Here is a 13,204-nt window from a genome sequence, read left to right on the forward strand (position 1 = left end):
GAGTCAGCAGACCTCCATGACCCCATGCTGCACACAGGGGGGGGGGGGTTGTTAGCTTGGGCTCTTTGATTAGTGTTGCCAAGTTATATACTATATGCTGTCATATAGAATACCCTATTAGGATATACCTACTTATATTTATGCAGACCTGTCTAATCTGAGAACCATACAATGTATAGGTCCTGGTGGTTTGGACTACTGAATACTCCATAGATTGGTTTGTAAGTATTTAAAGTGCATCTCCATTTTTGCAACCAAATTGGGATAGCACCTTTTCCTTGTCTAGATATTCTACCTATTCCCCCCCCATAACGCCAGAAAAGTGTTGCAAATGCTGTATTGAATCGCCTCCAGTGTACCATATTTCTCTCTCTCTCTCTCTCTCTCTCTCTCTCTCTCTCTCTCTCTCTCCCTCTCTCCCTCTCTCTCATAGTAACTTGTATAAGACTAAGCAATTACGGTGACCCTCAGTGCTCCTCCTGAGAACTTCCTCACCACTCCGGACACCCTCTGCACCCCTCCTGAGACCCTCTGCTCCTATGCTGAGACCTTCCACACCCCTCCTGAGACTTTCCGCACACCCTCTGAAACCCTCCACACCCCTCCTGAGACCTTCTGCATCCCTCCTGAAACCCTAGGCATCCCTCCTGGGACCTTTGGCCCCATGCTGAGACCTTCCGCAACTCTCCTAAGACCTTTGGCACTCCTCCTGAGACCCCATGCTCCCATGCTGAAACGTTCTGCACCCCTCCTGAGACTTTCCGCACCTTTCCTGAGACCCTCCGCACCCCTCTTAGGACTTTCTGCACCCTCCTGAGACGTTCTGCACCTGTTTGAGACTTTCTGCACCCCTCCTGAGATGTTCTTGATCTCTCTGAGACTTTCTGCACCCCTCCTGAGACCATCTGCACCTCTCTGAGACCATCTGCACCTCTCTGAGACTTTATGCACCCCTCCTGAGACATCAGGCTGGCCCACCCCGGAACAGAGTGGCTGCACAGAGTATGTTGGATGTAAAATTATTCAAGTATTATTCTGCATTTATACTGCATACTGTATTTCTGTGATTTGTAGGTCCCTATAGCTGATGGTATTGTTCTGCATTGCTATATAATGTATTCCTGGGATTTATTATCCTCTAAAGCTGATGGTATTCTGCATTGCAGTATAATTTAACAGCTTCATGTTTAATTTTTTTTCTACAAATCTGTTTCTGAAAATCAAATATGGCAATTTTTTTGGGGGGGGGGGGGTTGGGGGCGCAAGTAGCTGGTCTTGTGTAGGGCGCAAAATAGACTAGCACCGGCCCTGGATATAGGGGACAGTTATTTATTTATAGTTTTACCTTTCACACTATTCTCCTGCACATACTCCCAACTGCCATGCCCTCCAAACCTCCTTTTCCTGTCATATCGTCCACTCTCCCCTCTATACACACACTGCCTCATCATACCCTCTGCTCTTTTCTCCTGCACATATTGACACTTCTTTTACAGCAGGCTACAAACCCCTCCCCTTACCTATTGCCCCATTGCACTCTACGCTCTCCTCTCCAGCAAACAATGCCCACCACCATATCCTCTGCTCTCCTCTCCTGCACATACTGACCCCATCATAAACCCTCACTACTTTCCTGCACATACAGCTCACCATCAAATCCTCAACACTCCCCTCCTGAAAACACTGACATCTCTCATAGCCTCTGCACTCCTTTCCTGCATATTTTATATTTTGCCCCCTTTCATATCCTTCACACTCATTTCCTAAACATACTGCTCCCATTATATCCTATGCACCTCTTACCTGCACAAACTGTTCCCGTCAAACGCCCCAGACAGCTCTCCAAAACATACTACCCTCCATCATACCCTCTGCATTCTTCCTCTACATATACTACCCCGTCCTGCACATACTACTCCGCCATACCCTCTTCACTCCTCTCCTGCACATGTTGCCCCTGTAATCAATTTTGCATTCCTTTTCTGCACATACTGCTTGGTAAAACACACCTTCAGTAGTGTTTTTTTAATATCCTCAACTTTTGCTAGTTGATAATAAAAATATCTAAAACATAGGTTTAAAATCAATACATTTTAAAAAAACTCCATAAAAATAAATTCACTGAAACCATGATAGTTTCCTCTTAAGCAAGGTTGAAATTTTTCTACAGTTATACTAAAACAACAATGCTAAACCACAAAACGAAACATGAACTGGTTAGCATAAGGTACAGTTCCCTTACCTGCAAAAAGCCATGGGACTGACACCTCATTGTTAGTTATTACAAAGTTAATAATATGTATGACAACATAAACTATTAGATAAGGTTTTAAAAGAAAATGTACAGGTGCTGGTTAAACAAAGGGATATAATAAATGTTTTTTGAAGAGCTTACTTCCTTGATCAAGGATTTTGATGCTTATACCACGGTCACTGAGTTTAATGAAAGGAGGGGTGTCCTTGTCACCTTCACGGCTCAAAAGTATTTTTTTAGCTGAAATGTTTCCATGAACTAGATGCTTATCCTCCTGTGTTAGAGACAAGAAACATAAAAGACAAAAATATTTTAATACTGTGTAATAAAGTAACAGGAAAAGCGGGATTCATTTCCTGATTTATAGGAATTCTGTCCCAAGGAAACTATATGCGGAGAGCCGTTGCTGACCTCATTCGAAAAATGCTGGTTGTCTGGCTATCATTCTGACCAGCTAGCTTCAACATTTTGTGTATCACTGACTGAGCTCAGGTACGCTGCCAGCAAGACCAGAAGTTCTGGATTCTTGTTAAGTGACCTAGCAAGAACAGCACGGCCAACACAGCAAACAAAATGCTATTAGGCCCGCAAATGACAGGGTAAAAAGATGCTAGTTGCAGCTCAAAGAGCTGCCTAAAGGACCTTAAGGTAAAACTTAAAGAACGAGTGAAAAGAGATGGTAGTCTTGGGAAACAGATACCTGATGCTGAAAAGCCCAAGAGGCACTTACGGACCTTTTTCTCTCAAGGCACAGTGAAATGTGCCTTGAGAGAAAAAGATAAAACCTTAAGTCTATAGGTTTGGATGATGAGTTGCCTAAACTAATGAGAAATGGTGGAACAAGAGGCAGGCTGCTCCTTACCCTTGCGAATGAGGGAAAAAAAGGTTAGTCAAGTAATCAAGGGATAGACTCAGACAGCTTGTACATCATCCAGAAAATGTAGAGAAATCCCTTTCAAATAAACTGGAGCAGGAAAGAGAGATGGAAGTACAATGTCTTGGTTAGAGTAAAAGGAGAAAAGAACCTAGGCCTCAGGACAAGAAGGTGTTCTCTACAGGAGAGGCCTGCCAACTCAGAAACTCACCATGCAGAGGTGATCGCACTAAGGAAGGCAACCTTGTGGGTAAGTGTTGACAGAGAAAGAGCTCTGATGGGTTCAAAAGGTGGTTTTTGAAGAGCTGACAATCAGGTTCAGAATCCACAGAATCACAGCTGGACACACAGGTAGAACTCTGTGAGCTACACCATGTACAAAGGCCTTTTTCCAAAGAATGAGAGGCAAGCAGTCTTTGAACCACTAGAGCCAAGATCTGACCTTTCACAGTTCTCAAGGCCAAATGTTGAGCCAGACTGATTTTGAAAAAGATCAGGATGTGTACCATGGAGTATTTCCTGGTAGGAAACTTGGTTGCCTTGCACCATGCAAAAATATTTTTCCAACAACAATGACAGACCTCGTGAAAAGTGGATTTCTTAGTTTGAGGCGCATAGGACCGACATTCAGATAGGCCCCTATCCTTCAGGACCCAGGCTTCAACAGCAATGCTGTCCAAACCAGGGACCATGAGGCAGGGTGTGTGATGATAATGAGGTGTGAGCCTATTAATATTAACTATGAAATTCTCTTTTTCCTCATCTTAGAGCAAATGCTGACTTCAATTCAGTTTAAGTGACATCAGGCTGCCCTCAGTTTGCCAGGAATTTTCAAATTCCAATAACAATATCTGCTAATCTGGACCTGTAATCTTGATAGTACTTAGTGAAGCACTAAAACTTGATTGTTTATCCAGAGTTTCCCATAGACCTGCTGTGGATCAGCCTAAATTACTCTTTTATGATCGGGGTCGTAGAGCGCAATTTGCCATGGTAATGGTTTTGCCCAGCTCAGCTAAATCCCCTAATAAATTAGCACTTGACAGGTTGAGGTAAACACAAGAGGGCCTGTTAAGGATACTGACCCGGGTGACCTTGTATTCACCCTAAGCCATTAACTGATCGTTACAATATCAGCCCAATTTCATAACTTGGTATTCGAGAGTGAGTTCCCGAGAGAGTTCCCCTTTAACATCAGGAAAGAATCGATACAAGCCTTGCTTGGAGAAGAGCCATTTAGATCCATCTTTTGTTTACTGAACTGGACTCTGTCAGAACTCATAAACCCAGGACTATTAAGTACTTTCTTTTCATTCATTTTTATTTTACTGTTATATATTTGTCTCTCTTTATTAATATCGTTTCTGTATATTTTTCTGCACCGTTTCCTTTATTATTATTATTATTATTTATTAACGTAGGTGTGTAAAGGGTTAACAGTGGAGTTAACCAACCCTAGTTATGATCGCTCTCAGTCTGCTGGCCTGAGATTGTTGTCTCGTGAACTGGGAAATCTCTGTGCAGGGTTAGGCTGAGAGTGGTATCGCCACGTCTTTGTGACGCCTCACTAGGTTCCAAGCTGCGTATAGGCACGTGTAATTGACATAGTGGGTTTGGACCGGGCCTCTCCATCACAGGGTGGTAAGCTGATCCTTGGGACAAAAGGTCCAGGCAATCTGGAAGAGCCCATGGAAAGTCGGCCAGGAGCTTGATGAGTTCTGAGTACCCCATCTGCCTGGGTCAGTTTGGTGTGATGTATGACTGAAATGCTCGTCTGTGTAGCAGACGAGGAAGGAGTTGCAGCTGAGAAAAGGCATAGATCAGGCTGACCTAATCCTACGGAGGTACTGGAACATGCACTACATTAGCAAGAGGGTCTCTGGACCTGGAGGCAAACTTGCTTAATTTGCTATTGAATCAGGAAGCCAGTAGGTCGATGCCTGGTGTTTCCCACCTGTGGCATAGGTACTAATAACCCTCTAGGTAGAAAGACCATTCCCATAAGTCCAGATGCAGTTAACTTAGAAAGTCCACCTACTAATTTTTCCAGGCTGGAATGTGTACAGCAGAGAGAGCTGGACTATGAAATTCCGCCCAAGTTAGAATCAGGGCAGCTTCGCTTTGGGCTGCAAAAATCCTGGTTCCTTCCTGATGGTTGATGTATGCCACAGCTGTGATGTTGTCCAAATGAATCTAGATCAGTCGAGAAGTCCAGTGTCCAAAGAACAACTGAATCACTCATAGCTCCAGTATGTTGAATGAGGATAAGTTTCATCTGCACTGACAGGGTGTCCATGACTCCTCCCTGGCTGACATAGGTTGTGAGAATTTTCTAGACAAATGGGTAGAAGGAATTCCCAGACTCCAAGGATGAATTTGTAAATTACTAGGCCAGACACAACCTGTGTCAGTGAATCCAAAGACTGCCCAGGCAGCATTCATCATGATAGGGTCCTGATACCGCCTCCATGGCAGCACCGAGGATCAGCTGTTCTGGAAAACTGCAAAATGGGCTCTCTTGGCTCTGTAGCCAATGAAGATAAAAATATCTTAATAAAATTTAAAAATGACAAGTCAAAAGGATTTGCTTTTCCCGGAGGAGAAATTATGTCTATTCTCTTAGGACAGTAGCAAAAAACTGAAGCATGATGGCAGTGGGAGGGGTTAGACTAGCTGTTCAAAAGTTTTTTTGTTGCCAGTGTCCAATTCTCCTGTAGGTGGCAGCATAAAAATTTTTTTACTCTGCACTAAAGACTGAGCTATGACTAATGTGACAGCTTCTGTGTTATATCTACAATTGTTATGTGATAAATAATTAATAAATAGTGCACCATGCTATACCAAACACTATATAAAACCCTGTTCAAGGCCCTAAACAGACTAAAAGATCATTCTGAATTCAAACACTGTTTGAATAAAAAAAACCTTCAGCAAATATTGTATATTACACATTAGTAAACCATAAATGTGTAAAAACAAAGAAAAGTACAAAGTGCAATTCAAACACATGTAATCTTTAAATGTGGTATCCCATGTGGTATTCCATAACAATCTCTATTACAAAGTGCAAAGTGTGTAGTCCAGGTAGGTGTAAATCTCATAATGTCAGAAGAGCAGTGCTGTTCCAGGTCGTGCCACATTAATCCGCCCCCTGCCACCTTACGTCGGATCGACTCACCGAATGCAAATGGCCTTTAAATCATTAAAGGTTTCAAGGAGGAGGAATGAGCACATTAGATGGTGCTGGTATAGCTGAATGGATTTAAATTCCTTAAAGGAGAACTATGGGCTTAAAGTGACATTAAACCCTCAGATTTTTTAACATAAACCAATACTGTAATGTGTGCCTTACTGTAATCCATGGTTGTTTCCCTTCTCTTTGCTGCTCTTCCTTTTAAATCCTCATCTCTTCTCATGCTTGGGTAGAACTTCCCTTTTCAGCTCAGGGCCTCTTCCTGCAGTGCTGGCTCAGGTTTCAAGCCCATACAAACGTATACACAGACACCATGTATCCATTCCTGAGACAAGGCAGTCTGCTGCAAAACAGAAGTTCTGCCCAGCATGAGAATAGATACAGATTTAAAAGGAAGAGCAGCAAAGAGAAGGGAAACAACAATGGATTACAGTAATCGCGGTATACTGAGACGCCGCAGTATACCGCAAGCTGCTGCTCGCGGTATACTGAGACGCTGCAGCTGAAGCAGATCCCGACAATTGTGTCGGGATCCGCCCAGCTGCGTGACTGACAGCTTGCTCTGCCTATCTAGAGGCAGAGGCAGCTGTACCCGCCCCCTCCCCTGTCCGTTCAGCCAGTCAGCGCTGACGGATCGGAGCAGGGAATCCAGCCCCTCCCCTGTCACGGCAGAGAGCTGTGACAGCATTGAGAGGTGAGCGAACGCCAGTATATGTTCGCTCACCTCCCGATCTACTGAGCCGACCTGTGACAGTCTAATTGTCACAGGTCGGCTAGAACTATGAGGTGAGTGAAAAGCACTCACCTCATAGTTCTCCTTTAAAGGACCAAGGTTTGATCTTAGAATGATCTACTAGTCTGTTTAAGATCTTTCATTGCACAGGGTTTCATATACTGATAGGTGGCAGCATAACCCAATTGTCTCAGAATGTCTTCTGACACGGTGTCACTTAAAGGTTAAGTTTATATTCTAGACCAAGTTTCATGTTACACCTATATTCAGACATCACATTGACAAAAAATAATAAATGTAAATTTTTTTCTTTTATTAATTTGTATGCATATTGACTTTTGCAAAAGCTAGACTATGCCTTTAATAAACATTAAAAAACATCATTTTCAGAAGGATGCATACTTACAGGTTTATTTGAAGGGCCTCAGTGAATAATACTGTAGCCCCCATCACCTTTTGTGATGTGACTACTAGACATTTAGTGATAGCCAGGGCTGTAGTAAGCCTGGCTGGATTATAGTGGCATTTATCTGGTTAATTCCAGGTGTCTGGCATTGACTGTACCCCCCTTGGTGAGTGTGACTCTGCTATTATGTGGTACAGCCAATGAGAGACATTGTAAGTGTATGTACAGTACAGCAGCCAATCATTGGGTTTCTCTCAACCAGTGGTATATGCTCGGATAGGGTACATATACTGGAGGGAATTGCCATGTGCTCAGACTAGTTGGGACTAGCCATGGATTAGGGCTGGGTGCTGTCCAGCCACCCCCAAGGCTAGGCCTGAGGCCGGGGGGTGGGCAGAAGCTGGAGTGTGGGAAGTGTTCCCTAGGCCTCAAGTATGGAGGAGGCCTGTATTGTTTGCTACAGGAGGAGAACCAGAGAAGCTGAGGTCTGCTGGTGGTGCCTGGTACAGGACCTCAGGAGCATGGGTGGTGTCTCTCCTGCTGAGGATCTGTGCTCACCCCCTGCTCATCTGTTACTCCAATTATTATTTACTGTACCTCAAGTGGATCTACACTGAGATGCTTAAAAGGTCTGGTGAGTCTGGAGTCTATGTCTGTTACACCCTGGATGTCTAGGATCCCTATATCCTAGACTCTCCACAGTATGAAGAAGTTAATAAAAGTTATTCAGCATTACAATACTGGAGTTGGCATCAGCTTTGTGGGCACTCGAAGAAGGGCGGTTAAATGCTATTGGGGCAGCTGAAGACCAAATCCCCTAGACAGACTAGTGATGACCTGGTAATTTCAGTGGCTCCTTGAGCGCTACAATACAATTAGCAGTATAAACATAAAAGGTAGCTACACAAAGAAATCATGCTGCTGAAAAAGGCTGTATAGACTTTGAACACAGAGGCATCTTGCCCTGGCTTCTATGTAGAAATCAATACAATGTCTTCATGTAAGGTTATTATTTATATGTCCTGGGGTTTATCAGTCATACCATATAGCAGAGAGCGTAGGCCAGCTGCTTGACCACTTCTAGCTTCCAGCTGACAGGAATAGGACCCTTCTGTTGTTGTCTCCTTAGGTAGAGATCTAAGGCACCCAGAGATATAAACTCCTGGACCATCACAACTAGGATGTAATAAATAAATTGTAACATGAAAAATTAAAGAGAAATCTTAGATGGCACAGCATGCAAAGGCAAGTATATAAATTGGAATATTAAGTCAGGTTAAATTATTACCAGTATTACACAAAATAAAATCAACTGTAAGGGCACAAAAGTATTAAAGACAAACTGAAGCAAACAGCACAATTGCAGTCCATGTATGGAAAGACTTCTATTTCTGTTAAATCAATCTTGCTATTCAGACAACCCTCCCCAACAGCTCATCTACAGTAGATATAAAGTCTCACTTTTTTCTACTGAAATAGGCAATGCAGTTCAGTTTTGAACCAACCCCCAGCCTACTGATTGGAAAGTAAAGGAGCAGCAGGACACTGATAAAGTCATTCTTGTTCTCTTCTAACCTATAACCATCTTTAGACAGCATTATGCAAAGCATAACTAACTGGTTCAGAATCTCATTGTCTCCCAGTCCTGCTTTGCAGAGATTTCCAGGAACTAAAAGCTAAAGACTTATCCAGGTTCTTTTACAAGTTGAATTTGTATTGTAACATATATGTAATATTGTTTAATGTATACATACATTAACTTAACCTCCTAAGTCCCCAGGCCTTTTTCTCCCTACGTTCCCCAGTCCCAGAGAATTTTGTTTCATTTCGGCAATGTTCGGCACATGAAATCTTTTAGGTTTTGTAGTCTACCCTACAGTATTATATATTGTTTTTTCGGGACAGATAGGCCATTAATTATGGTACAAATAAAGAGACATATATTTTTATTTCTTTGATTTTTATTGAGAATGAATAGTAAAAATTTAAGAAAATGCATTTTACTGTAAATTTTCCCAATGCAATGTTCACGTAATTTGCACACCCCCATATATTTACCACAAATCAGAAAAGCAAAGCCAATTGATGACATCTTAGAGATGCTGTGAATGGGCCGAGTGTGTACAATGCATGACACATCTGTCGTACAATGTACACTACCAGTCAAAAGTTTTAAAACACCCAATTTTTCCAGTTTTGTCTCCCGAGCAGGCTTGAAAACCCGCCGAGAATCGTACGATTTTCAGCGGGTTAGTGGCGTTCTCGGGAGACAAATGCCGCACGGCCCAGTGTGCGCTAGCGCACACTGCCCGCTCAGCATTGGAATCATCAGAAGCTTGCGATGATCGCAAGTACGATCTGCCTGTCCAAGATGGGCAGATCGTACAAGCTTTTAATTACCTTACAAGCATCGCAGGATGAAAGTCATGCGATGGTTGTAAGGTGTATGGGCACAAACTAATTCTGCACTGCACAATGTGACATTCATATGATGTAACATTACAGCAATACTCAAAGCAAAGAGGTAAAATTGTTCATCACTACAAATGAAAAAAAAATCGCTATGTGAAACAGTCCTTGCTCACTCACTTTGTTTTCCCACACAGACTCCATGGAGTAGGACCTGGTGTTTGTGGGAGAGCTGGTTCATTATACTGGCTGCTTCTAAGAAACACTACAATATGAAAAATGTAAAAACATTGATTAGTAAGGTAATATAGTAAAAACGCTATAAGCTAAAGTATGCATTGAAACAAAAGTATCATATTATAAAGTAAAGAACAAGTATCTTAGTAACCTAATAGTTTAATGTATATTTCCCATGCATTGGTAAATTCTGTGCTGTCATCATGACACTCACTTTATCATTATTATTATTATTGTTGTTATTATAAAACAGAATTTATATACCGCCAACAGTTTGCGCAGCGCTTTACAATGTAAGGAAGACATTACAATCACAATACAATTCAAGACAAGATAGTAAGGAGGCCCTGCCCCTGAGGACACTTGGATTTTTCAAGCACTGCCTACATTAGGCTTCTTTCACACGGGTGCCAGTCTGTTCCAAATCAGCAGGGAATCCATGCATCCATGGAATCCATGCATAGATGTCCTGCTGCTCAAAGCAGTATAAAATGGATGTCACTTTTGACAACACCGTGATTTAGTTTTTTTCCTCCATTTTGCGATGGAACAATAGTATGCCATAGACCTTGGTTAGCCCCTAATTTCTGCAACTTCCAACTTTAGATAACCCCCAAGTCCTGCACCATCAAAAACACATGATTATTACATTTATACCTGCTGCAGCTGGTGGTTCCACTAAGAAGGGGGGGGGGGGGGGGGCGGGCGTTGGAGCTGGGAAGAGAGTCAGTGTTGTCAGGTGGGTCTCTGTGAAACCTCATGGAGGTGAGTGGGCTTTGAGTGCAGAGGAGCAGGCCAGGCTTTGTAACTAACAGCCTAGTGAGCTGTCAATTACATTCTATGGCAGCAGCACTGTGTCTGTAGGCAGGCATTCCTTCGGTGGGCCAGTTTGAGTCTGCATGCATGTCACATAATGATCTATCAGGTGCCACTAAAAATTACATAGTGTTCCCGCCCTTGAACGCGTGCCTTATGTTGCCCATCCCAGTTGTAGTATAGAAACACCAGTGGGTGTTTACATAAATATATTATACTAACATATACATTGGAGTATATACAGCTTAAAAACAGCACTAATGTGCAGAAATAAGAAATGCAACATAAGAATATTTAGGTAGTAGGGTAGAACGTATTGCCTAATGAGAGATAGGAAGACAAATCACATCAATGATTAGAGACACTGCTACTCCCAAAGGTCAGCAAAGCAACAGGTGACAGAATTTTAGCTATATTTTAAACACGATTTCTGCAATATTACTTGCACTAATCGACCATCATCTTATCAGCTCAGAACAATGTGAGTCATGTTTGTGGATTGGTAAAAGGGTACTTCTCAGGCTGCTAGTACCAGAAATAATAAATCAATATCAGGATATTATATGGCAATATGGATGGCGGGATTTTAATTTTTCCAGGAAGAAAAACTAGCAAGACATGTATATCTGTAAAAAATAAGTCAAGGCAACTGGACTTGCTGTATTTTTCTTGCTTTCTAGAGCAATACTTGCTGTATTGTGTTTTGGTGTTGGGTCTTTTGGGTGAACCAATGTATTGCTGGGTTTGATGTTTTTTAAAAACCCTTTGGAGTTTCTCAGACACCCCAGCTACATATGGGATGACCAAATTCTTCCGTTTGTCATGCTTTTCACTCTCACTGGTAATCTTGGCATTCTTTCCTCTTCTTTCTGTGTTGATAAAAGCCCAAGTTTTAAGGTGTTTGAGGTGTTTGAATTCCTTCGTCTTGGCCTCTGTTCTGGTGGGAATTTTCTCTGCAGTGAAATGTCTTCAAGAAAAATACAGCACGTCCAGTTGCCTTGACTTATTTTTTACAGACATACCATGACCTGGATGAATGAGAACCTTCGCAGACATAGCAAGACATGTTCATACCTCTTGGTAATGTTGGTGAGATGCATCGAGAACTTTGAGCAATACATCCACTTCACGCTCTTCCTCTCCATCTGAATCCTTACATATCCCATGAAATATTTTTGTGAAGGAACCTTTTCCTTGACTCTCCAGCTGTAGAAGACACAATTTATATAAATATCAACCCTTATTAACTGCAACACTGAAGGCCTAGAATGCAAAGCATTAAGGACTAGAATGTAGAGAAGCACAATACTAAAACAACAATCATAATAACTCATAAAAATCATTAAGGGGACATGAGATTCGGACCTCTGCTCGAAGAAAATTTTACATAGACTTCCTCGAATTTTAATTAAATACCCTTGTTGCATACTATAACGCTTGGCTATTACTATTGACCACAAATGCCATCTAGTGGTCTTACATGTAACAGACTGTGTTGTAAAGCAGAAACCGCAAAAACAAAGTTTGCTATATATTGCAATATTAAAAACTGAATCACATTCATTTGTTGCCAAAAGGTCCAAGTCAAACATGAAGAAGTTTGAACTTTTATGAAATAATATTTTTTAAACAAAAAAATCAAAAATGTCTTATTCTTGAGTAGATCATTTCTGAAAATGCTCCTCTGGGTCCCAAGCTATCTGTCCCTTTACCTTGAAAAATTAATGTTGACATACCCACACCATGAACAATCGCACATATCAGTGACTATTTTTAAATATGTTTGGTGTCTGGTATAGGTAAAAATGTTATTATATTTGGCATATAAAGATACACTTTTTTTTTACCAAGTGATTCAAAATATAGATTGCATTTTATAGTCTTTGTTGGGTTTTTTTTCAATATGTTTTTATATATATGTTTGCGCTTGAAGGTGATTGATTTTAATTTTTAATTTTTTTATTGTATTCTATGTTGTTCTCCATTGTGTGTTGTATTTTTACTTTTCATTGTAAGCAGGGCTGGATTTCCCACAAGGCCAACCAAGGCCTGGCCTTGGGGCAGCAGAGAGTAGAGGGGCAGCTTGGGTGTGGAACTCCTATCTCCTGATGCCTGGGTAATGCAGTTCCGGACGCCGGCGCCGGTGGCTGTTTTCTACATTTAGCCCTGCTAAATGTACAGCTGGGAAGGCGCCGCTTGTTTTGTACAAATGATCCCGGCAATGTCGCCGAGATCACTTGCATGCAGCCTGCAGGTCTGCCATTCTCCATGGGTGGGGTTGG

At 41.9% G+C, this 13,204-nt stretch overlaps 1 protein-coding gene across 1 annotated transcript in view; it reads right to left on the reverse strand.

The window, feature by feature from the left end:
• The window catches only part of JAK3 (Janus kinase 3), a 70,009-nt gene that overhangs the window by 24,605 nt on the left and 32,200 nt on the right, over nucleotides 1–13,204 (reverse strand). The window contains exons 12-15 of the mRNA XM_018561147.1: nucleotides 11,997–12,128; nucleotides 10,050–10,134; nucleotides 8,503–8,636; nucleotides 2,396–2,528 (exon numbers count right to left, since the gene is read on the reverse strand). Of these exons, the coding sequence (XP_018416649.1) occupies nucleotides 2,396–2,528; nucleotides 8,503–8,636; nucleotides 10,050–10,134; nucleotides 11,997–12,128 (484 nt within the window). The remainder of the gene's footprint in view (nucleotides 1–2,395; nucleotides 2,529–8,502; nucleotides 8,637–10,049; nucleotides 10,135–11,996; nucleotides 12,129–13,204) is intronic.

The sequence above is a fragment of the Nanorana parkeri genome, unplaced genomic scaffold (assembly GCF_000935625.1).
Source record: "Nanorana parkeri isolate BGI_ZX_2015 unplaced genomic scaffold, ASM93562v1 scaffold504, whole genome shotgun sequence".
Taxonomy (NCBI): domain Eukaryota; kingdom Metazoa; phylum Chordata; class Amphibia; order Anura; family Dicroglossidae; genus Nanorana; species Nanorana parkeri.